A 25,794-nucleotide genomic window follows, 5' to 3' on the forward strand; every position below is an offset into this window, starting at 1 on the left:
AACTTGTATCAGTATCGCATCTACAGTACAAGTATCGTGAATGTACTAGGCTATAATCGTACACTAATTTCACAATTCTGTCAAATGTTAACCTAAAATACAGAAAAGGTTAAGAGATAATACAGTTCCGCTATTTCGCGCCTAAAAATGGTAAACTCGCGCCTAAACTGCTAGATCATCACAATAAATACAAGTTTATTATGTTCGTATAAAGATTATTGAGCCGTGTGAAAAAAACGCAATATCGCCTGGGTAAATATAAATACGATAACGCAGTACGCTAGTTTCACAGCACGTGCTTTAAAACCTAACTCTGCACCTAGAAATAACACGCGTTGACAGAGCAGTTAGCCATTTCCAGGACACGTATTAACTCAGCAATAAGACAATATAAAATCAACCAGTAACTCCTGCTTACCGTCCAGCATGATGATCCGCTTGAGCGTGGTGGCGTCCAGGCTGACCAAAACAAACGATCCCTTGAGCACCACAACACAGCGTAACTATGCAAGCATCCTTCAATAACCAAACATCCTTGAGTTAGGCGCACCACTGCATGTCAGCTACGTTAAATGGCTTCTATAAAACACTCCACACTCAGCACTATATAGCGTATAATCCTCAGGCGGTCATATCGGTTAGTTCACTGATCACTGGAGACGCTTAGAAACACATGACCACCCTCCCCGTCGCCATGGCACACACTGACTGAGCGCTTTAATTTCATCTCCTACCCCGTGTGCTCAGAGCGATGCCAAAAGTCACGAACGGCGATATGGTTCCATCCTCTTCCATTCGCTAACCCATCCTAACTGGCTTTGCATGAATATACGTTACTTTATGAACGTACCATAAAAATGCACATCTTACGATACATATTCCATAAAAATTGTATCATCATAGACAGGTTAAAAAGCATAAAATAAATTGGGATAATTAACTCCACCAGTGCTGTCTGATAACTATATACTACGTCATAGTGTACGCGGCAGCTCATTGGCTGTTGGGATGTTTGCAAAAATTTAAAAACACTCCTACGCAAAAACAGTGACTAATATTGCACGTTTAAGTATCAGTTATCATTTGCACAGCTACTATACACTTCACAATTAAACTACACTGAATATTAAACACGATAAGGAGAGCGTCTGTGATAGTAATTTACTGTTAAGAATTGTTTATCCTGTGAGGTGGCTAGGATCTCTTTAAATGTGTTCCCAGATGCTCTGTGACGTCACAATAAGGGGCGGAGTCACAGAGGCATCCCGTGCTAGAGCGCCACTCTGACTGGCCGAGAATAAACAAACATTTAATCAGATTACGCATATATTTTTTGCTTTAGCTTTCTCAAGACAATGTTACGCACCTTGGAATATATATTTGTTATCTCAAAATGTTAGATATAGCCTTCAGTACCATATATTTTTCTGTGGTAGTTGCAAAAAAGGAAAATAACGTACTGTAGGGCATAAGGCCGAGATTTTGACCTGTGGCCTTTGGTGCACGGCCTTAAGGGCAAGTGAGCCACGATTTGATTTTTTTGTCTTGCTTGTCTTTTTTTCCCTCCTGGTTTATGTTGATCTAAACAAACTCTAGATTAAATATTCAAAGCTGAAATACATTACCTTTATTGTATCATTTAAATTCGGGAAAAACTTTATTGATTTACTTAATATTCTTACAGCAGGAGTTTATCGCAATCACATTTTTTCCGATTTCGGATTCGGAAAGTTTATTTTTGAGCGATTTATTCCACGTACTGAAGAAAAAAAAAGGGAAAAACTCACCTTAATAAAATAGTCTAGTTGATAAAATATAATAGAGTTGGAGTGAGCATGAGGGGGTTGATGAAGACTAGTAACCCCCCCAGCTCCTTTGTCTCACTCTCAGCTGAAGAAAATCGTCTGAGGGTAGCGTGAGAAGACCAGAGTTACCCCGACCATGAAAGAGTTGAGGGCGACAGTAGAGTTAGCTTTTTCCCCAGCTTCTGTGACTTAGCTGAATAAAATAGCTTAGATTTAGCTGGATGGAAATAAAAGATAAGGCATCCTCAAGAGAAAGCTAACCCCCTTCATTCCGGGAGCTATTCTTTTTTTCTTTTTTTCTTTTTTGGTGATTGCAGACGGTTTTATGCAACTTCTTAAGAGTGTCCATATATAAAAGGTTAAGGAGCACGCACACACACACACACACACACACACACACACACACACACACACACACACACAGGGGGGAAAAAACGAACATAGGAGCAAGTGAGAATGGACTTAGAAAATTTCACCCCATCGTTCCTCTTTATCCCGTCACCCCCTCTTTCCCCACCCCTTCCCCTCTCTTTCCCCACCCACCCCCTTCCCTCTCCTCTTCTTTCACCCTTTTCTCCCTTCCTCCTCCCTCCATCCCGCCCCCCCCAGCCACACACACGCTGGGAGGTACAGCATTTCAACACTGCTTGCTAATAACGTGAGGAAATGGTATGGTGTGTTAGGGGGCGAATACTTAAGCATTTCAACGTCAGGGGTCAGGGGTCAAGATCACGGTGACTCGCTGCCTGTGACCCTAGGAGGGAGGGGTCATGATGTGGAGGGGGGGGGTCATGATGTGGAGGGGAGAAGGGGTCATGATGTGGAGGGGGGGGGAATGGTCATGAAGTCCACTGACATGTAGAGTGACAGAAAAGACAGACTGACAGACACCTACAGAGAGACAGAAAAACAGACAGACAGACAGACAGACACCTACAACGACAGACAGACAGCCCTTCTCCCACCCTACTGCGTAACACCATGCTGTAGCAGTAACACCAGTCAGTAGCAGTAACACCAGCCAGTAACACCGCTTAGGGCCAGTCCTCGGTGTGGTCGCGGCTAACCCTTTGGCGGCCACGAGTTTCCCTCACCTGACTCGACTCACCTGACATCACCCACCCTGTGACTGCGAGCGAAATATCCATCATCCGGTGTGTGTGTGTGTGTGTGTGTGTGTGTGTGTGTGTGTGTGTGTGTGTGTGTGTGTGTGTGTGATTCCAGCCAATCCGAATCTTAGTTGATAGGTGAGAAGGGCTGGGTACTATCCTGATCAAAGCCTGGCCAGGTGTACTCGAACTGCACTATTTAAGGATACCTCTAATGGGTGTATGTCAGGAGGTGGGGATGGCAGTACAGTGTTCTGATAGAGGTGTTGTACTGTCCTGCACGTGAAATGAGTGTGCAGGTGTTTGTTCATTGCTGTGTGCAGGTGTAGGTGTTTGTTCATTGCTGTGGTGGGTTTGGTAGTGGATTAAACAGGAGTGATTTTAACCTGTTCTCCTCGACTCATGCCTGAAGTGTGTTGAGGTAATCTTGTAGCAGTGTGAAGGTTGTGTATGTGATGTGATGTGAGAGGGATTGGTGATGTCCTACGGCAACTAAAACACATACACCCCTCCCAGTTGCAGTCTGAGTCACCCCCGCAACACACGACACTTGAGGGAGCAACACATGCAACACCCTGTATACCAGAGACGTTCCCTTCTAGTAGCTTCCCCTTCAGCGCCTACCTCTTCAGTTTTCTTTAAGACGAAGCAGGTACATTTTCTTATTTTCAGAGAGAAGGGCAAACGTAGATTGAACACTAAGAAAGAATGTTTTAGTTTTGTTTTAATTTAAGTTTTCCAAGCGACTATGGACTATCGACTCAGACTTTCAGAGGAGGACACGTGAAAAACAGGGGAAAGATGGAAAAACTCTCATCATCATCATCTTCATCATCATCATCGTCATCTTCATCATCATCATCATCATCAGAAGTGAGAGTATTAAAGCAAGGAGGAGAAAGTGAGAAAATGGTAGAGTAAGCAAGGAAGGTTTGTGGGAAAATTGAAGTAACCATGAAGGGAGAGTGAGAAAAATTTAAGTAAGCAACGAGAGAGAGAGTGAGAATATTAGAGTAAGAAAGTGAGAAAATTAAACTCAGCAGACAAAGAAAATTAATGGTAAAGTAAGCAGAAATTGAGAAAAGCAGAGAGAGAGAGAGAGAGAGAGAGAGAGAGAGAGGGGGGGGGAGAGAGAGGAGGGGGGTTGTGTTGTCATGCTGAGACAGTGAGAACCAAAATATCATGACCTTGGCTGCTTGTTGTGTGGAGGAGAGAGAGAGAGAGAGAGAGAGAGAGAGAGAGAGAGAGAGAGAGAGAGAGAGAGAGATTATGGGCATGGGTGGGGGTATGAGAGAGACAGACAGAGGGAGACAGAGAGACAGAGATCATGAGAGTGCGTCGAGGGTATGTGTGTGTGTGTGTGTGTGAGAGAGAGAGAGAGAGAGAGAGAGAGAGGAGTGAGCAACAAGTGTGAGTCAGTTCTGCTCCACCACCTCCACCGCGTCTGATCGTAGGTCTCTCCCTCTCCCTCTCTCTCTCTCTCTCTCTCTCTCTCTCTCTCTGATAAAACTGTGCAGCAGGAGAAGGCAGGAGGTATATAACGTCACTGTAGTGAAGTGATTTATGTGAATAGTGAACTACTGTGTAAATGAGAACAGTTAATACACATTCTCCTACTCGTCATCGAATTATCATCATCATCATCATCATCATCATCTTCATCATCATCATCAATCAACCTTCATCATCATCATCATCCTACCCCATCATCATCATCATCATCAATATCACTCCTCTTCATCCCATCTCATCATCATCATCATTATCATCATAATCATCAACATCATCACCACTTCATCCAACATCATTATCAACATCATCATGATTCCTCCCATCCTATCTCATCATCATACCACCTCATCATCATCTCTCCTCTTCATCATCATCATCATCATCATCATCACTATGGAAAACAACGCTGAATTATCATCAAGACAAATCAACATCATTTATCTTTTATTCTTAAATTTTTTTCTTCTCCTCCAAGACCCGAATTCCCGTCAGGTAAGGCTTTCTCCTAACACCTCTTCCTTAGCGATTTATTTCCGTATCTGGGTGGTTAACATCCTATTGTACGTTATTTATTTCGAGTACTGGTGATATGAGATGGATTTATGTAACACAGGGGGAGGATGGTAAGGTGTATTAAGCAAAATAAATCGCTTAGGAAAAGGTGTTTGAGTGTTTAGAAGGCTTTTTATCAACCAGTATGATAAGATAAAGAGAATCAATGTAGTTCATATCGCATTTACGAGTGTGTTTTTAAAGATAACTACTACTACTACTACTCTCTCTCTCTCTCTCTCTCTCTCTCCCTCTCTCTCTCTCTCTCTCTCTCTCTCTCTCTGAAAATACAGTCAATATTTATTTTGCAGAAAAAGAGGGAAGCCAAGATGAAACTAAAGATATATATTGTTGACGCCTTCACCTCTACGCGTTTCCAAGGCAACCCAGGAGCTGTCGTTCCCCTCACCCAGGTCAGTCCAGGTCACGAAGGTCACAGGTCAGGTCAGCCTAGGTCACGAAAGTCACAGGTCAGGTCAGCCTAGGTCACACAGGTCACAGGTAAAAGACTAAAGAAAAAATTTAAGCTTAAGAAAGTTCATGAATACAGCCCCAGGTTACACAGGCATCAAATCAGTCCAGGATCGCATTTATATATTCTCTTAAGCTTATTTTGTGTAAGACAGGCAGACAAACAGATAGATAGATAGGTAGACAGACAGATAGATACGGACGGACAGGAAGACAGATAGATAGAGTGATAATTCTTTACTAACACAGCTGTCAAACTCTTCTCAATGATGCATATTTAAGTCATATTCATAGACTCTTTTGAATTTCATTTGTACATAAGAGTATTTGTGTATACTTTTGACTTACACAGCTACCAATCAACTTAAATAAAACTACAACCACAACTACAACCTACAACCACACACACAACCACAATCTACTACCACACACACAACCACAATCTACTACCACACACACAACCACAATCTACAACCGCACACACAACCACAGTCCACAAACACAGCCTCACTTTACAACCACAACCACAACCACAACCACAACCATAGTCTACAACCACAACCCCTCCCGCAGCCCCTGGACGACGCGGTGATGCAAAAGGTCGCTACGGAAATGAACTTATCGGAAACTGGCTTCGTGCGTCCGCTTGAAGGCGACGGGAACGACACCTGGCACACCTGCTCCCTCTACTCCCTCAGGTGGTTCACGCCCAAGCAGGAGATCCCCCTCTGTGGCCACGATACCCTCGCAACGGCACACGTCATCTTCCACCACCTGGGTCGGTAGTCACAAGGGCCCGTAACACCTTTTCTTTAGCGATTTACTGACGATACATTAATATTCTCCAGGACATGTCATTTTCATATCAACATCTCGTGGGTAGGAAGTCATAAGGGACCGTGCAAACAATCAATCCAATTAATCCCCAAGTAATCGCGGTAATAATCCAGTCCAATCCCCAGGTAATAGCGTAATAATCCAGTCCAATTAATCCCCAGGTCATCGAGGGGACAAAATCCAGTTCCAGACCCTGAGTGGAATCCTGGAAGTGGGACGGGACGGGGACGATGGGGTGATGATCTTTCCCAGCAACATCCCGACACCGCTGACGGAGGCGGAGCAGAAGGAGTTGTCCCAGGTCGTGAAGTGGGCGACCAGCGGCCTTAAAGTACACCAGGTCCGTGATTACAAACCCTCCTGTATTTAAAACTGTACGTGAATTATTTCTTGATGAGACAGGGCTGTGTTGCAAACTATATATATGTTTTATTTTATTCATTGATTTGGTGTTGAGGAATAATATTAACACTACCTGTATTAATGCTTCCACAGGTACTCATCTCACACACACTGAAATACCTGCTCATCCACCTGGACGACTCACACACCAGGTAAATCATTGTATTAATCTATATAATAATAATAATAATAATAATAATAATAATAAAAATGACGAAGATGAAGATGATGACTATGACGATGGTAGATAATAATGGAAATGAAAGATGATGATAAATAATAATAATAATAATAATAATAATTTTAAAAATAATAATACTTCTTCCCTGCCAATTCTTACGTCACAGAAGCGACCTGGAATCCCTCAAGCCAGATTTCGGTGCCATGGAGAGGTCACACGATGGGTCAAAGGTGAAGGGGGTGATAGTGAGTGTGGTGGGGGACGGCGACCCCTACCACGTGTTCTCAAGGTTCTTCGCCCCCTGGTATGGCGTTAATGAGGACCCAGTGACAGGTGAACAGCTTCCTATTTACCTGTGTGTGTGTGTGTGTGTGTGTGTGTGTGTGTGTGTGTGTGTGTGTGTGTGTATCTATGACTGTGTGTGTATGTGTTTGTATATCTGTCTGTGTCTGTGTCTGTCGGCCTGTGTGTGTGTGTGTGTGTGTGTGTGTGTGTTTATGTCTGTGTCTGTGTGTATATCTATGACCGTGTGTGTGTGTCTGTATATTTGTCCGCGTCTGTGTCTGTGCCTGTGTCTGTGTATGTGTGAATGTGTCTGTGTGTGTCTTTCTGTGTGCGTCTACTCATGTCTGTGTCATGTGTGTATGCTTGAGTATGTACCTGTGTGTGTGTGTGTGTGTGTGTGTGTGTGTGTGTGTCTATCTACCTGTCATACTACAGGGATTAACGAAGGATTTATTAAACCCCTTTAGCGAGAAAAATCCCTCTTGAGCTGAATAAAATCCTCTGGAGGTGGCAAGAATGTAATTAACTAAGAGACAGGTGTTCTCATACTAAAAAGGTGTGATTTTCAGGGTCGGCTCACACTGTTCTGGGACCGTACTGGGCAGAGAAGTTGGCCAGGGAGGACCTCTACTGTGAGTAATAATAAAATAAAAAAATAGATAAATAAAATAAAGGCAGAAATTTTAGTTTACGTCAGACTACCCATCAAAATCAGAATGCAGTGTTGGTCATTCATTTTCCTACTACGTGTCATTCACTCTAACCTTCTACTCTTCATTTATCTTTTCCTAACCGTTCATTCACACTTCCCTACCCCTCTTCATTCACTTTTCCCTAATCCTCTTCATTCACTTATCCCTAATCCTCTTCATTCACTCTTCTCTACTCCTCTTCATTCACTTTTCCCTAATCCTCTTCATTCACTTTTCTCTACTCCTCTTCATTCACTTTTCCCTAATCCTCTTCATTCACTTTTCCCTAATCCTCTTCATTCACTTTTCCCTAATCCTCTTCATTCACTTTTCTCTACCCCTCTTCATTCACTTTTCCCTAATCCTCTTCATTCACTTTTTCCTTCTACTTTTCATTCATTTTTTCCTACAACTCACCATTCACTTTCTCCCACTACTCTTCATTTAGATTCTCCTACCTCTTCATTCACTTCTTTCAACTCCTAATTCATCTTTTCTTTCCACTCCATTCACGTCCCTACAACTTATCTTATACCAATGTACTGCATCGTTATCCCTCTTTGCCATACATATTTCTCTCTAAGTACATCAATATATCCATCTTTATCCATTCATTTATCTACATTTATCCATTTATTTAGCCATCTTTACTGATTTACTGAACGCCTCTTCCTTCCCAGTTCGTCAGTGTGGGCGGAGAGGAGGCGATGTGAAGGTGAGGATTCGAGATGATGGCAGGATTGATTTAATTGGACCTTCTGTTACCGTTCTTGAAGGGCATCTGAGCATCTAGTCTACCTGAGAGAGAGAGAGAGAGAGAGAGAGAGAGAGAGAGAAGGGAAAATATTGATGTTACATATAAACTACACACACTAAAGTCCTGACACATAACTCATTCAGTATGTTGCCATATTCAACATTCAGGTGCATTGTATAGATGGGCCCATATTTTCGAAAACCACATGAATAAAAAAAAAAATAATACCCATATAACCTAGTATACTTTTTTCCTTTGCACATCAGCGAGACTTAGACTGGTTGATAAATTATGAGATATATTTAACTTTCAGGAATTGCCTTATGTTTGTCTCTACCTGGCTCCTATGACCTCCTCTGCTGACTAAAATCGTCTGGCCTGGGCTGGATTGAACCCCTAGAGTTGGGCAGATCATGAGAGGGTTTGTGGCCTTGTATGGTGGTGTTTGACGCTCCGTGATCCCTGTCTGTCAGCGCGTGAATTTCCTGGCACGGGGCCGGAAGTGGAGGGCTCACCTGTAATCAACCCACTCACCACGATGACTTTGATGATTGTCAGGTGCGCCTTCACCTGGTGGCACCGATACGACCGAGAGAGAGAGAGAGAGAGAGAGAGAGAGAGAGAGAATATATCGCAGCTAAAAAACAAAAAAAAACATGAGCAGTCAGCATAATAGCCAAAAGGCCAGAGGGCTCCAAGGCTGCAGTCAATAGAGTTACTTCAAAGGCAAAATTATCTCCTGGAATAAGAGAAGAGCAGTAATTAACCTTCTCACGGTCTGATGAACTCTGGCATCTTAATTTAGCTTACTTCAACTCTGGATATTTCGCAACATTCCCTTACAAGCGATTTATTCTATACATTGCACCTCATATCCTCTTCTGTGGTGCTGATGAAAAATATTGATGCTAGGGTGACTGGAAAAGAATGCTAAGGGGCTCTATGCTGAGTAAATCGCTAAGGAAGAGGCGTTACGGAATTAATGTACCACGAAATACAAGCCAAAGATTCAAAGATTCAATTTCCCTCTTAAAAAGAACGATTTTTTCTCACAGGATGAACGAAAGATATGGGAAAAGTAAAAGATACTTACAGTTTCCCTCTATAAACGAAGGATTTTTTTTTTCTAGGAAGAATGAATGATATGGGAAGATGAAACACTCACCTTCTCTTATCCTACAAAAAGAAATCTTAAGTTACGAGCAAAAATACGAGTAAAAACGATCGTAACTTTGCGAATACCTGGTCCAGAAAGCCAGGAAGGATAAAAGCACAAGAGCATAACGTCACTGAGGAAGACAAAAGAGAGTTGCCATAGGACAGGTGGATATAAAAGAGGAATTTCATGCAGGTAAAGCCATAAGGAAGTCTGCTGTGGGTCTCTGCACTAGTCATCTCCCTCCCTCTTACTGTAGAAATCACCTTGTAAGTTTATATAGACGTCTTTTATCTATCTATCTATCTGTATCTATCTATCTATTTATCTATTTATTTACTTATTTATTTGTGTTCCTGTTTTTAGAGAATTTATTGTAGATTTACTTCAGACATTCCTCTGGTCAACTTTGCAATCCTAGCTTGTCGGTTCTGTGTGTGTGTGTGTGTGTGTGTGTGTGTGTGTGTGTGTGTGTGTGTGTGTGTGTGTGTGTGTGTGTGTGTGTGTGTGTGTGTGTGTGTTTTACCTAGAACATTTTTTTAAACACTGATATATGTCCTCGCATCACAAATGGATCTGTCATCATTTTTTTTTTAGCATATTCCTCACTTTCTCAAATCGATAGGTATAAATTTAATCCCTCTCCTTCTCCCACAGCATCAGCAGTAAGGGATTCAGCAGGCAGACAGCAGCCATGGCCCGTCTGCTGCCGCTGCTGATGGGGGCTACCTTGCTGAGCTCAGGATCCGCCACGGTTATAGAAAGGCGGGAGTGTGGCGAGGTGAACGGGGACCTCTACCAGTTTTCCGCCAAGACACTCAATGGCTCAGAGAAGATTGACTTCGAGGAGTACCGGGGCAAGGTAAGGCACAGGCCCGTCTTCTCTAATTACAGGTAATAGAGGTAAACATAATAAACATGTAAGGCCAGGCACCATAGACCATGTGGCACTAAGAAGGCCTTAAAGAAAAAGTAATGAAAAGTTTGGCAATTGAAATAAAAAACAAATGCAGAAATTAAAAGACAGACAACATCAAATGAACAGGAAAAAGGTATGATATATGAAACTGCACTAAACAGAATGGGGTAAAAACACAAATCATATGAAGGAAAGAAGATGGGGATGACCAAAGAGGTAATGGAGATGAGTGAGGGAGTTATGGGCAGGTGTGGACAGGTGAGAGGTGTGTCCAAAGCTAACTCTAACCTGGACTGGATTATTGCTAACCTGTACGTCATATTTCCACCTGTCCTTCATATTTCCACCTGTCTCATATTTCCACCTGTGTTATATTTCCACCTGTATATCATATTTTCACCTGTCTCATAGTTCCCCCAGTCTCTCATCTCCACCTATCTCATATCTCCAGGTGGTTTTGGTGGTTAACGTGGCCACCTACTGAGTGCTCACGGTGCCCTCATACTACCAACTGAATGCACTAGCCGCCGCCTACAGCCCAGACGAGTTCGCTATCGTGGCTTTCCCTAGCAACCAATTTGGCAAGGTCAGTGGCTGTTTGGGTGAGCTTCAAGTTTTAAATGACAGACTTACTACTTTTTACACCTTCCTTTTTTCACAGATCTGCTTTTGTACTTTCCCTTTTGTAATATTCTACTACTGTACATTTCTGTTCCTGATGGTTGTGCTTTACGTAGCGCTGGATAGTTCGTAATCCCTCTTCCTTAGCGGTTTATCATTCATTCATTCATTTATTCAGTTAGTTATATTTATGTATAGTATTATAACGTTTCTACATCTCATTTATTTATTTATTTACTTATTTATATATTTATTTATTGCTATATTTATTTATTTATCTATCTATTTATTTATTTATTGCTAACTTTCACCCCTGCACACACACAGCAAGAGCCAGGCGCTACCCCAGAAGAGATCTACAATGGAATTGAGTATGTACGTCCCGGAGATGGGTTTGTGCCCAGGTTCACACTGTTTGAGAAGACGGACGTGAACGGACACGACGAACACCCCCTCTTTACGTTCCTGAAGGTGAGAGTGCATGGGAGAGTGATCGAGAGGTGAGAGTGTATGGGAGGTGAGTACATGAGAGAGTGCATGAGAGAGGAGTGCATGGGAGGTGAGTGTGCATGAGTGAGTGCATGGGAGGTGGGAGTGCATGGGAGAGTGCATGGGAGGAGAGTGCATGGGAGAGTATGCGAGGTGAGTGTATGGGAGAGTGCATGGGTGAGTGCATGGGAGAGTGCATGGGAGATGAGTGTGCATAGGTGAGTGCATGGAAGGTGAGTGTGTATGGGTAAGTGCATGAGGGGAGAGTGCATGGGAGAGTGCATGGGAGGTGAGTGTGCGTGGGTGAGTGCATGGGAAATGAATGGGAGGTAAGAGTGCATGGAAGGTGAATGCAAAGGAGGTGAGTGCATGGGAGAAGGTAAAAGTGGAGGCATGTTATAGTTAGCCTGAGTTAAGAACATAATTATAATGATCTCGGTTGCTTATGGAGCAGATTGGAAAAAAGGTACAGTTGAGGACATAAACATTGAACAGTGATCCGATCTTCAGAATCCAGAAAACTTTTTAGAAAACTGTTGGTTTCATAATTATTAAACTGAAACTAAATTAGATACTTTTAGGGGTGGCAAAAATAAACCAAAACACTATGCCGTGCTGTTGAAGGAAGTCATTGTATTCCTTATTCATCTGTTTATAATACTTCATCACCTGACCCTCTCCTTTCGTCACTTCCCCCCACCAGAGTGCCTGCGAGTACACGGATCAGACGTTTGCGAAGAACCTATTCTACTCGCCGCTCAGAGTTGGGGACATCAGCTGGAACTTTGAGAAATTCCTGATTGACAAGAGCGGGAAGCCTGTGTTGCGTTACCACCCCAGCGTCGTCAGCACGAGGACGCTTAAGGACGATATTAACATGTTGCTTGGGGTTAACGTGACGGGGATGTAGTAACGTGTTCATCTCGGCTGTGCCTTTTTCATTTCGGTCCAGCTTTCAGGCGCTTCTGTTCAGCTTCGAAGAGAGCTTTTGAACTGGTGGGGTTAGATCGAGCTTCTAGTAACCCTTTCACTCCTTGAAGCTCTAGTAAGAAAAGCAAAGTTATCTGGTACTAGGAAGACTACAGAGAAAAATGCATCCTTGTGGTGAAGATGTTACTATCCTTCAACTCGATGTCTTTTTTATTTTGGTCCAAGCATCAGACGATTTTATTCAGCTCACAACTCCCTCGTAGTAAAGGGGTTAATGAAGACTGAGTCAAACCTCTCCAGAAAAGTCTTAAGGTGAGCAGTTTCGTCTGAGAGTAGCGGGAATGAAAATAATAATAATAATAATAATCATAATAATAAGACGGCCATGTACTGAAGGAAATGGTGTTGTGTCTCTCCTGCCCTCTTTATCCCCCACCCCTCCCCGCCCGGCCCCGCCCCGCCCCACCCCGCATCAGCCGCCCCATGAAGGTACCGCCATAAACCTTGCGGTGGGCGGCGCCGGAAGTGGTGAGGGAGCGACGCCATTGTGCATTCTGGCCGAACTCTCTCACCTGTAGCTGATGCAGGGTAGGCCGGGGCGGGGGTGGGTGGGGTGGAGTGGGAATGGGTGGGATTACACAGACGGGAGGACAAGACACAGTACCATGATGCAAACTTTATTAATGAAGTAAAAATTTATTAAATGGGTTGTTGTTTATATTCTGACTACTAGTAACTCTCTCTTTTTTTTTTTTTTTTTTTAAATTCTGTCTGCTGGAGAACCAAATACCTAACATAATAACAAATCATATACTGTAGAGCAAACCGTCGTTATATGTCGTCCTTTCCATGATCTTTTTAATGTTAATTTCACAAGAGATGACAGTAATATTGCTACTTGAATATTCGCTGATAACTATAAAGCTTCTTGACGGTTCCTCCAATTTACAACACTAAATTTAAAGGAATGAATGTTATAATATTCTACCACATCAGTTACGTACATCGAGGACTTCTTGTAAAAAAAAAAAAAAAGATTATTGAATGCAGTAACAAAAAATGAACCGTTATTTTTTTTTTTATTTATACATCGACGACTTGTTGTAAAAAATGAATATTAAATGCAGTAACAAAAAAATGAAACATGTTATTTTTATCCCCACGAGACTCTTGCAAACGTCCTTGATTTTCTTCCTTTTTAATAGAGAGATAAATGAATGACAGAAAACTTAAAATCGTGTTTCTTTTTCGTACTCCACCACGGGGGAAATTTCCAAGCCCAATAAAATCGTCTGGTGGTAAAAAGAATAAAGATTTTGAAATGTGTAATGTTGATAGGAATACGGATATATTTAGCAGTACTTATTTGCCTATCAGAGCAACTTAAAGCTAGGGAGTCACCTAAATGAAAAAGACTACCATCCGGTGCAATGTGCTAGAATGAAAGTACCTACTACGCAGTCTTTTAAGCACGCGAGATTACGATGTTATGTGTTAGGATGTAAGAACTAGGCATTCTTCTAAACAAACAGGGATGTACGGTGTGATGTGGGTTAGAATGAAAGCACTAGCCAGCCTTTTCAGCACACAGAGGTATACGATGTGATGTGTGTTAAAATAAAAGCACAAGCCAGTCTTCTAAGCACACCAGGGTTTACGGTGAGCTGTGTGGTGGTGGTACGATCGAGATAAACCTTTCAAAACACCGATGACGCAAGTGTGGGAAGAAAACCACCTGGAAAAGCATCGATAACCCAATACACTTCAATCCTGTCGCAACCGAGGCGGGAGAAGCGGGTCACGGAACATCTACGCTTCTAATTTTACATCCGTAGTTATCTGCCTTAATAACTCATGTTCAGTCGAGAGGCATAATTCTGTATCAACTGAGCTAAAAGAGTAACTATGATATGCTTTAAAAGGGACAGGAATACAGGATTTTCTCATATGTCTTGTCCAGGCGTTCTTTTGTTGGTTATATCTAAAACTGTAAATGGTTTCCTCTGTTACAGGAAACCATTTGTCTTGTCGTTCAGTACAAAGAGTCGGCTGAAGGTACACACTACATTGAGTGAGTGGATGGTGTGTCCCCCTATCTAGATCCATTTCAGTATCACGTGTATTTCCTATTCCTGGTGTTCCCCCATACTTCTCAGTCTGGTGTCATCACAGTTATACTCCTCGGTAATTATATTTCTCATTTCTTCAAGGTCATGACCCCATTTACCTAACAACGCCTTACTTCCAATCAACATATGACTGTTCCCAGGCTACCAACTCTTGACCTTTATCACTCACCTGATGTGTATAAAGCTGCTCCCCCTGGCCCCCTCAGCAGCAGTAACAGACTCAGCAGACAGCAGCCATGGCGCGTCTGCTGCCTCTGCTGATGGGGGCGACCCTGCTGAGTTCGGGGTCGACCACGGTAATAGACAGACGAGAGTGTGGCGAGGTGACTGGAGACTTCTACCAGTTCTCAGCAGGAAGACTGAATGACACACAGATGGTAGACTTTGAGGAGTTCAGAGGAAAGGTGAGTTACAGGGAAATACTCCTTGTAAGTCCCCGTTTTTTACTTCTAACATTTCTCTGGTAAGTTACTCAATGACTGGAAGAGAAGTTCAACATCTAATATTTTTGTACTTGTTTGCAATTTACTGTTGACTTAACGAAAAATATGTAAAAAAAAAAATGCATACAACAAGGATTTATTGTACAAGTAGAGAACAACAAAGGGATCTATAATTCCATATCCTCCCATCAGAAGCCTCTAAAATTCCACATACCCCCATAACAGAAAGCTCTATAATTTCCTGTCCTCCCTTCACCCCCCAGGTTGTGTTGGTGGCGAACGTGGCTACCTACTGAGGGCTTACCATCCCCTCATACAATCAACTGAATGCACTGGCGGAGTTCTACGTGGATCAGGACTTCGTTATCCTTGGCTTCCCCTGCAACCAGTTCAATTTGGTGCGTGAGAGGAGCGTTTGGATAATCTGGCTCTAATTCTAATCCATCCAAGTCATTTCCTTACTAATCTCTTCCATCCTAACCCAATCTAACCTAACCTAACCTACTAATCTTACTAACCCAGCCTAACCTGATCCATCCCAACCTAACCTACCCTAACTTAATCCAGCCTAAGTTAGCCCAATCCAACCTAACTTCAACCTAACCTTGCCTAATCTAAACCTGGCTCAGCCTAACCTAATGTAATAGAATGCAACTTAATCTAATGTCATTTAATTTAATCTAATTGTGGCCTCATCTAACCTGTAATAGTCACACCTAACTTAGCCTAACGTGGGGACGTGATATACGGTTGAATTGACATTATTATTATTATTATTATTATTATTTTTATTTTTATTATTATTATTATTATTATTATCATTATTATTATTATTATCATTATTATTACTATTACTACTACTACTACAACTACTACTACTATTATTATCTTTATTATTATTATTATTTATCATCCTCATCACACAGCAAGAACCAGGTGTAGGAGCGAACGAGATCTACAACGGGATCAAGTATGTTCGTCCCGGGGGTGGGTTTGAACCTATGTTCACGTTGTTCCAGAAGACGGAGGTGAATGGCGACAACGAGGACCCCATCTTTACGTTCCTGAAGGTGAGGGGGGAGGAGGAGGAGGTCCCTAGTTTCATTCTAGAGGCGAATTAACTGGCGAAGATGAAAAAGATGGCCAGAATACTGATTATTTGTTAGGGAAGAATGTTATGTTATGTTATGTTATGTTATTTTGTTGTGTAATGTTCTGTCTGCTATCACCCCCTGTGTCTCCTATCACCCCCTGTGTCTCCTATCACCCCCTGTGTCTCCTATCGCCCCCTGTGTCACATATCACCCCCTGTGTCTCCTATCACCCCCTGTGTCTCCTATCGCCCCCTGTGTCACATATCACCCCCTGTGTCTCCTATCACCCCCTGTGTCTCCTATCACCCCCTGTGTCACATATCACCCCCTGTGTCTTCTATCACCCCCTGTGTCTCCTATCACTTCCTATATCTCCTACCACCCCCTGTGTCTCATACCACCTCTCCATCTCCCCTAGGACGCCTGCGAGTACACGGATACCACCTTCTCGTCGGGACTAAATTATTCGCCGCTCAGAGTAGGCGACCTTCACTGGAATTTCGAAAAGTTCCTGATTGATAAGAACGGCAAGCCCTTCACTCGTTACCATCCCACTGTTGTTGCCACCGAGCCTCTCATGGATGACATCAACCTGCTCCTTAACGCATAGCTATAGGGAACTTAATATAGCTTCCCTCCCAGGATGTGTTTCGTCTATTCTTGCTACCTCCAGACGATTTTCCTCAGCCAAAGGGAGATGGTTTGGAGTGGAGGGGTTGGTGGAGCTGTTTATCCAACCCCTCCATTTCAAAGAGTCTAAGGTTGAATAAAATCACAGGTAGACAGCAAGAATTAGATAGCCATTGGATTGGGAGGTGCTAATGAGTGTCCCGCCCCACCTGTCTTACCTGCCCCGCCCCGCCCCGCCCCGTATCAGCCGCCCCGTGAAGGCGCCGTCGCAAACCCATCGGTGGGCGGCGCCGGAAGTGGTGAGGGAGCGAGGCCATTGTGCATTCTGGCCGAACTCTCTCACTTTTGGCTGATGCTGGGGGTGGGGACGGAGGGGGGAAGACTAGGCTAATCAAATACAGAAAAGGATGCTACACTGGCTCTTAATATCATGCTTAGTACAAATTATAGAGACTGTGAGAACGTGTTTTACTAATTCCTACCCGCTGTACTTCTAATTTGCTATCCCTATCTTATTCTAGGACTTTAGTCACACTTGTAGGAGCTGCCTAGCCTGGTCCAACTATCCTACTGCAGTCATCCCCTCTTCCTACCCTCTTATATTTTTATGACTCCCTTTTTTACGTTCTAGAAAAATTTTGGATGGGGAATGTAATATTAATAGGCAACTGGAACCGACTCTAGGGATTAAAAAAACAAAAAACATATGACTCGGGTGATGGAATGCAACTCTGGGCAGGAAGGGAGTTTGGGTGTATGTCAATAGATGGGAAGCTGGGGTTTTATGTCGAGAGCATGATTAATGAGATTTGCAATAATATAATGAAGTCGTGTAGGTAGGTAGATCCACACAGGCACCTCAAATACCTACCTACCTACCTACCTACCTACCTACTTACATACATACATGCATACGTACATACATACATAAATGGAAAGAGACTCAGTAACAATAGCTCCCTCCTTTGGGGTAAAAAATAAATCCCTTCAAAAATTCGGATAAAAACGCTTGAGTTATTTTGTTCACACACACACACACACACACACACACACACACACACACACACACACACCACACACACACGAGTCGAGGGAAACAAAACATCAGGCGGTAAAACATCAAGGACGCGAGCAAAGCGAGCGATGCGTCCTTGATGTGAGGAGATTGAAAGCTGTTGTGGTACTTTATCGTTCCGGGAAAGACCCTAAGTAAACCGAGACCAGGATCTGTTGTTTTAATTTTGTGCTGCCTCACGCTGGTCCACACTGCAACACGGGTGCAACGAGGAGAGAAGGTCGAGTTAAAGGGGAGGAAGAATACACACACACACACACACACACACACACACACACACACACACACACACACACACACACACACACATACACGCTTATAGCACAAGTTACCATGAAATAATTAAAAAATCATGGAAAACACGAGAATAACAAGCGTACTCACACACACACACACACACACACACACACACACACACACACACACACACACCAGCTATTGAAACATACTGCCATTAGAGTGGCGTATCGTTACATCATTCCTCATTGATATGCAGTATTTTAGGTTCCTTATTTCGCTATGTCTTGCAAGGAGTAAAATAATACCGTACGTGTTTTTAAGTTCACGGGAAGTGTATAGGAATGAGTGGGAGAGAAAAACACAGGAATGAATTCATGGGAAGTATTTAATCACACATTCTACATGACTCCCCACTCAGCCTCTTTTCACACCCATCTGACTCTTACCCCGCCCCGTCCCACCCAGCCCCACCCCGCAGCTGCCTATAGTGAAAGGGGGTCTTTGCCAGAATGCACGATGGCCTCACCCCCCCTCACCACTAGTTCAGACGCCCCCCACCTCAGGGTTTTCGGAGGCATCGTCATGGATTGGCAGCCACGAGGTGAGGAAGGGATAGACGGGGTAGCTTTTTCAACACTGCACACGAGTACCAAAATTAGCTCCTCTGAAACCGACATTTACTTTGGTTGAAGATAATTACTTGATTTTTAAATATTTATCGATCTCTATTGACAATGGAGTTTACCTTTATATGTTAGTGGTGCTCACTTCACTACATAATTTATTTTTTTATATATCTGCACTTTTCTTTTGACTGTGGACTGCTGCTCATTTGGGAGACGTCAGCACTACCTTATAGGTGTTGAGAAGTGAGCAGCACTAACCTCTATCCTATAAATTTTTCCCAAAGTACTGTGCATCTATATATCAAAATTTTATATCCGTATTTCAAAACAAGCTAATTTCGGTGCTCGCGTGAACGCAATCCATAATAATAAAACTCTGGGTATGATGAAGCTCAAGCCGCCAGGAGGTCGTCAATGTCCCCAGTCAGGTCCGTGACATTGGTGACAGCGGGGTGGTAGCGGGTGTAGGGCTTGCCATTCTTGTCGATGAGGAATTTCTCAAAGTTCCAGTTGATGTCGCCAATCACCAATGGCTCGTAGAACAGGTTTTCTTCGAACACTTCATCAGTGTACTCGCACCCGCTCTGCAACACACAAAACATCCAAGTGAGATAGAGTCCTAGATGAGAGAAGAATATCTGGTTCGTCTACCTTTCCTCACACACAAGATATCCGCTTGAGCTGAGCCCTATATGATGAGAAAAAAAAATATTAACTCTTCTACCTGTCCCCACACACGAGCTATCCACGTGAGTAGCATCGTACATGAACGCTGGGTCGACTTCACACATTATGCCAAAGAGAATCACCTACAGACAGAGAAACATACCGAACCTCCCTCAGCTCATGAATATTAGCCAACAGAGGGAAAGGAGAAACAGAGACGAAAATAATAAGACCAATTTTTGTCCCCGAGTGAACGTAAGGAGTGCCATACCTTCAGGAACGTAAAGATGGGGTCCTCATTCTCGCCGTTCACCTCTGTCTTCTCGAACAGCGTCATCTTGGGAACAAACCCCCCGCCAGGACGAACGTAAGCGATGCCGTTCAGGATCTCAGCGGCAGTCGCACCTGGCTCTTGCTGTGAGTGGCCATCATAATCATCATCATTATCATCATCATTATCGTCATCATAACAACAACAGCAATTACCACTACTTCTACTGTACTACCACTACTACTAACTACTCACCAAGCCAAACTGGTTGCAAGGGAAGCCGAGTATAACGAAGTCTTGTCCTTCGTACATATCGGCAAGTGCATTCATCTGATTGTAGGAGGCCACAGTCAGGCCTCAATAGGTGGCCACGTTAGCCACCAGAACCACCTGGAGAAGAAGGTAAATAACAGGTAAGAAGGTGTGCTGTAGAGGGCAGTCCTTAAGGAGACATAGGACCACCTTATTTTACAGTTTTCCTCCTTTATTTATTTATTTATTTATTTTTAATCTCAGCTCTTCATGAAATTCTCTGAGTGTTTTCTGATTCCGTCTTCAAGTTTCGATGTCTTTATGTATTTTTATTTAAGTGGTGAAAGGCGTTTAAATATCGGTGCTTGTTTACAATCCCTAACAGCGCCGAAGACAGACGGAAGCCATCTTGTGGTGCTCGAAGATAGACGAATGCCAACTTCTATTGAGCGAAGACAGACGGACGCCATCTTATAACTCCATTTTTTAATCGAAATTACACTTATACTTATTAGTGCCAATTTATCCAAGACTAACGTAAATTCTTGTAACTTAACCTAACTTATTTAATGCTAACCTAACCAAACTTACCCTGACTTAACCTATCCCATTCGTAATCATGTTTTCTTCACTGATGGATCCTCTTCATACACAGCAACTCACTTCTGTACACCTTTACAAAGTCACTGAATCAAATCAAAAGTAGATATTTATTTATTTTACTTTTTTTAAGAGGTGGTCTTGTGTCACCTTAAGGGTTACCGAGCAGAGTATGTCAAAATGGGTATCTGGAGACCCCATGGTAAAAATTAGGATTTGCAGTAAGGGGATGGTCGTACGCTGATGCTCCCCCCATTATTACCTTTCGAAAACGTCTAAGTCTACCCCCCGAAAAAAAGAAAAACATCAATGGGTTAAGTATGTTGGCTGAAAATAGATGAAGCTCACACGCCTCAACTCCACATCTCTCCTTCCATTCCCCCATCCATTATCACCATTATTATTTCTTCCTCATTTACCCTCTCACCCTGTCTCCGTAACTCTCGCAATTTATGGGAGTGGAGTCATTGTGTTTACTGAGAATTGGTAAAAATCACCCTCCACCTCCCCACATTATTCTCCATCATCATCATCATCAACATCAATCCTCTAAACCCACTCACCTGGCCTCTGTAGTCCTCGAAACTGATGGGGGTGGAATCATTGAGTGTGTTTGCTGAGAACTGGTAGAAATCGCCCACCACCTCGCCACATTCTCTCCTGTTGTACACCTGGCCAGCGCTTCCTCCCAGCACCGCAGCCCCCACCAGCAAGGGCAGGAGTGCAGCCATGTTGTCTCGCTTGCTTTGGCCTGTATGACTGTGCGTGGATCAGTGGGGTATTTATAGGTCTCCCCTCCACTCCCGTCACACACGCACCCACACATCCCCCACTCCCTCCCTCCCTCTCTCTCTCTCTCTCTCTCTGCTTGTGGGAGAAGATACACCTGTCGGTTTTCTTTGTAGGTTCTATCAGTTCATATACCTTGTGTTTGTTCGATAAATTCCCACTGGCATTCCATTTTTGTTTCTTGCTGGCCTCAAACGATTTTAAAAATCAGTTCACTCCAATTACGTTCTTCTTCTTCTTATTATTATTATTATTATCATCACACTTCGTCGCCCTCCCATCCTCCTCCTCCTCCTCGTCCTCCTCCTCTTTCTCCTCCTCATTTTTTTCCATACCTTCAGACGATTTTACTCAGCCAATAGATTTTCGAGTTCGAGGGGTTAGACAAAGCCTCCATTAACCCCTTCAGTACGAGTCTCACCCAAAGTTAAACAAGCCCTTAGCAAAGAAGTATCCCCACCATATGGTAAAGAATATACAGATATGCACTAATATGTATGGCAATTTCATATAGAGGGGCATAAACTAAGACCCGTACACTATCTTCCTTTAAGAAGTGAAGCTGATCCTGTAGGTAGTTTGCAAGATACAGTATTTACAGAGTAGTTGCCTTTCGTGAAATACAATGTGCCAGTTTTATATATAAGGACATAAACTAGGACTCATACTCTATCTTTTTGTATGATATGAAGAGAATCCAGCGAGAAGTTTCCAAAATATAACACAGGTCACTGACATAGAGGATGAAATGCTGATGACTGTTGAGAAATGACCATCTTCGTCTAAACCTTCACTCACAATCAGTTTCCCACACTTACATGGAGTGGGTAAATTCAAAGCAAGGCGCCTCCATTTCACTTTTTAAAAAAAATAAAAATAAAAACGACAGAAACCTCAAGTGCAGTCAGCGAGAAAGATCTGTGTATTTTCACCTCTTGTACTGCGCACTTTTCGTCATCTGGGTAATATTTCTAACCTGAGAGAGGCTTGATGTGCTTCTCTGCCCGTAAATTATTCTCTTTGACAGGATGCATTAGGGAGGAAAGTGACGGACATGGCCTAAATGTGAACCAGATTTAGTGATTTATTAGAACTTATGACTGTCTGCAATCTCTCTCTCTCTCTAGTCAACACCAGAATGTGATGCTCGTTAAGAAGTGCTGTGCAAAGGATGGAGTGCCGTAGTATTGTCTTATTCTGCCATCGACAAAAATAACGTGCAAAAGAACACAAACCTCCACCTATACGCTGTTCACTTCATCTAGGCGTAAAACTATCATCCCTCCACCTTAAACCTTGAGTCATACGAGTAACAGTAGATTAACGCTAGAATACGGCGCTAATCATGAAGAAGTGCCATGAAAAGGATGCTGAACCATGCTAGTGACTTTTTTCTGCCTTGGAGTTGTGGAAAATTAACTGTAAAAGGGCGAATATTCCCACTTAAACTCTTTTTACTCTAACTTGGCCTAGATTTTCGACTTTCTGTGGCGTAATTCACGTAGCTCAGTGCCAAAAAAGACAGTGTTACGGCTCTACATCCTCTCTGTATCAGTTCTCAGAGCCTAGTTTCGTCTAGTGCTGCTCTATCGTCATAACTCAGCATTCAAGAGAGAGAGAGAGGGAAATTTTAGGTCAGGTTAGAGTAAAGGAGTTTAGTTAAAAAGAGCCAACTGCACATGTTTTCTGAGGTGCTTATCAGAATATATTATCATGTTTTTGAAGGATGGTACGCCTGCATGGGAACCAAACGGGTGTCCTTTTATATTTACTGTATTTTGATTTATTATTATTATTATTATTATTATTATTATTATCATTATTATTATTATATGAAGATAGATGATAGTGGGACAACTTCTCGACAGCAAAGCCTAATGAAATGGGTCACACGCTCTCCACACTTTCATCGAGTCACATTATTTATTTCATCCACCTTCCGCACTCCACACACACTCTCCTCAGGTAAATGTCTATTGCTCTAACTCTTGACTCTTCGTTTTCGTGCCATACAAAAGGCTTACATCCAAAACTGTCACTCACACTCCCCCATGCAAATCCCTTACAGCTGCCACACTCAGACCTCTTTCGTATCAAGGCCTTCATGACACCAGCAACTTTCCAACCCTGAGGCACTCTACTTTCCACTTCCTTTTCATATATATACTTCTCTTTTTCTTGTACTGAATTTAGGCACTGTTGGCCATACATGAACCTGGTACAGTGAGACAGTGAAGGTTCTACAAATTCCGACGTTCATGGATCACAGTTACTTGATCATTTCAGCTAATATTAGATACTTCCTTTCATCATTTCAGTGCCACCAACAAACTTGTGATTGTGCCAAGGTTGTCAAGCGTACCAAACGCTAAACATCTAGGCTACACATTGATGCTGTTCCAGGTTAATATGTGGCCAACTGAACTTAAGCTCTCTCGTCAATTCGTCTCTCTCCTCTCACCATATCATCACAGTGGGACTCACCTCTCTCATGAAATTAGTGCCACCTAAGTGCCAACTTAAGAGCATCATAAGTGCCACTTAAGTGGCGACACTTAAGTGCAACTTATGTGCCAACTTAAGTCCCAACTTACATGCCATCTTAGGACCCAACTTAAGTTCCAGCTTACGTGCCAACTTAACCCCTGACTTAAGTCCCAACTTAAATGCCAACTGAAGTCCCAACTTCGGTGCCAACTTCACTGAAACTTAAGTGCCACACGAGTGGAGGCACCTAAGTGCAACTTATGTGCCAACTCAAGTCCCAAGTTAAGTGCCAACTTACGTGGAACAGCCAACTTGAGGATTAATGTAACAAAACTTTGGAACCAGTTAAACACATCAACTCTCAGTGGGGTGATGCATGCAAAAACAGCTTTTGCTGATAATACCTGCTATGATTTCAAGATTGTGTTAAGCCATCTCAAGAGGATAGCGGAGGACTCGGATTATTAGACTTTAAGGTTTGTACTGCACTTCCTGTGATTAAAAGAGCCTAGTGTTGAAAAAGCATAAAGTACTTTATCCATCCATCCATCCATCCATCCATCATCTAATCCTACGTTGCCCCATGAGGAGCGTAGGAGCCCGGGGCTAAGAAAGTTGGTCCTGGCATTTAAGATGAGAATATGAAGCTGTCAGTACTTTAGCTAGCATATATACAGTGTAGCAAAGTCTAAGAAATTTCATGGTAAAAAGGGAAATTTCAAGAGCGCATCTAATGGCATTTGGCTGAGTTCACCTGGCACCACTGCAGCTGGTGTTTGGCAATACTGGGTGTATGTAAACAAAAATAGTGACAACACCCCATTTGCAGGTAAAGTATGTTAGGGGATTTGTGATTATTCTTATCAGCTGGGGCTTATCGGTCCCTTGGCGAGCAGTCAGGAGGCTTTTGTCACGTATTTGTAGTGTTATAGCCGGTTTTTAAAGTGATTTTGCTTTCTGTGGGGCACTAAGAAGACAAACGAAGCGTGAAGACGATTGTGGGCAAGAAGTAATTCATGAAGAGTAAACATGATTGGTAATTTTGTCATTGTATTAAATTGGCAGTAGCTATGCTTGTGTGAGGTTTTACAGATAAGGCTGAACTGTGTAATATACGGTAGGTTATCAGTAACCCAATCAGTTGATGGGAGGTTTCATTTTTCTTTTTTTAATCCAAACTTATTTCGTTTGGGGATATCTTTGTAGTGAATGGGTCAGTGAAAACTACATCAGTTCCCCAAGGCTTAAAGCACCTTCTAAACTGAGTAAATTTGGCAGTATTTGGCCAGAAAGAAATAAAGGACATGTCATTGGCTTAGAGAGGTGGTACTTCTACTACCATAGGCTATGCATGGCCTGTATGATGACGAACTGGAGAGTGTCGTGTGACCCAGGCAGATTTGATGGGAAATTTGTACAGTATTTGAAGTATTCAGAATAAGAACACATCAACCAAACAACCAACTAGCCTTTGCATTATTATTATCGGAATGGTAAGTACTTTATTACTGTTATTACTATTTGTCTTGTTCTGGAGGTTATTTCAGAATTGAGCAGTGTTTCTGTTCTCTATATTTTACTTTCATAAATTCACAGATGTTTTAGGATGCTAATTTTATGCATGATCAGTTGTATTAAGATGAAAGCTGAAAGAAGAATGATCTTTTCAGGGGAACTGGATGAGTTTATTTATGTTTTTATCACACGTCCTTACCTATTTAGTCTGGTTGAATTTTCTGTAGGTTATGTTAGGTTTGGTGTGGTTAAGCTAGGT

General features: G+C 42.6%; 3 protein-coding genes and 2 pseudogenes across 6 annotated transcripts in view; 3 read left to right on the forward strand and 2 right to left on the reverse strand.

Annotated features, from left to right (window-relative positions):
• sprt (PDZ domain-containing protein sprite) overlaps window positions 1-496 on the reverse strand; it is a 136,857-nt gene extending 136,361 nt beyond the window's left edge. The window contains exon 1 of the mRNA XM_080285742.1: window positions 419-496. Within this exon, the coding sequence (XP_080141868.1) occupies window positions 419-428 (10 nt within the window). The 5' untranslated portion in view covers window positions 429-496. The remainder of the gene's footprint in view (window positions 1-418) is intronic.
• A 3,921-nt stretch (window positions 497-4,417) lies between these two features.
• LOC145416892 (phenazine biosynthesis-like domain-containing protein 1) lies at window positions 4,418-8,829 on the forward strand. 2 transcript variants are annotated; one of them, XM_080285757.1, is made up of 9 exons: window positions 4,418-4,470; window positions 4,902-4,918; window positions 5,290-5,391; window positions 6,023-6,227; window positions 6,448-6,626; window positions 6,782-6,840; window positions 7,036-7,202; window positions 7,724-7,786; window positions 8,527-8,829. In XM_080285757.1, exons 3-9 carry the CDS (start codon window positions 5,308-5,310, stop codon window positions 8,637-8,639), a joined length of 870 nt encoding a protein of 289 aa, XP_080141883.1. In that variant the 5' UTR covers window positions 4,418-4,470; window positions 4,902-4,918; window positions 5,290-5,307; the 3' UTR covers window positions 8,640-8,829. The 2 variants fall into 2 exon arrangements, with proteins under 2 accessions (XP_080141883.1, XP_080141882.1); XM_080285756.1 differs by lacking the exon at window positions 4,418-4,470 and having other exon boundaries at window positions 4,787-4,918.
• A 1,159-nt stretch (window positions 8,830-9,988) lies between these two features.
• Window positions 9,989-12,861, forward strand: LOC145416901 (glutathione peroxidase-like; annotated as a pseudogene). The gene is made up of 5 exons (XR_013900368.1): window positions 9,989-10,028; window positions 10,417-10,621; window positions 11,130-11,264; window positions 11,627-11,770; window positions 12,492-12,861. The product of XR_013900368.1 is annotated as a glutathione peroxidase-like (transcript).
• Window positions 12,862-15,083: 2,222 nt separating this feature from the next.
• LOC145416902 (glutathione peroxidase-like) lies at window positions 15,084-16,994 on the forward strand. The gene is made up of 4 exons (XM_080285766.1): window positions 15,084-15,251; window positions 15,554-15,688; window positions 16,217-16,360; window positions 16,803-16,994. The coding sequence occupies exons 1-4, from the start codon at window positions 15,084-15,086 to the stop codon at window positions 16,992-16,994; spliced, it is 639 nt and encodes a 212-aa protein (XP_080141892.1).
• Window positions 16,995-18,799: 1,805 nt separating this feature from the next.
• Window positions 18,800-23,761, reverse strand: LOC145416983 (glutathione peroxidase-like; annotated as a pseudogene). The gene is made up of 5 exons (XR_013900373.1): window positions 23,749-23,761; window positions 21,308-21,495; window positions 20,148-20,282; window positions 19,893-20,036; window positions 18,800-19,539 (listed from the first exon to the last, which is right to left on the reverse strand). The product of XR_013900373.1 is annotated as a glutathione peroxidase-like (transcript).
• Window positions 23,762-25,794: the final 2,033 nt, after the last annotated feature.

The sequence above is a fragment of the Coenobita brevimanus genome, chromosome 108 (assembly GCF_032717465.1).
Source record: "Coenobita brevimanus isolate Jiangsu-jjx chromosome 108, ASM3271746v2, whole genome shotgun sequence".
NCBI lineage: Eukaryota > Metazoa > Arthropoda > Malacostraca > Decapoda > Coenobitidae > Coenobita > Coenobita brevimanus.

Coding starts and splice junctions, on each gene's coding strand:
- LOC145416892 (XM_080285756.1), top strand. CDS start 4,820: ATGGAAAACAACGCTGAATTATCATCAAGACAAATCAACATCATTTAT. Junction 4,919..5,289: donor AAGACCCGAATTCCCGTCAG/GTAAGGCTTTCT, acceptor TTTATTTTGCAG/AAAAAGAGGGAAGCCAAGAT. Junction 7,787..8,526: donor GGCCAGGGAGGACCTCTACT/GTGAGTAATAAT, acceptor CTTCCTTCCCAG/TTCGTCAGTGTGGGCGGAGA.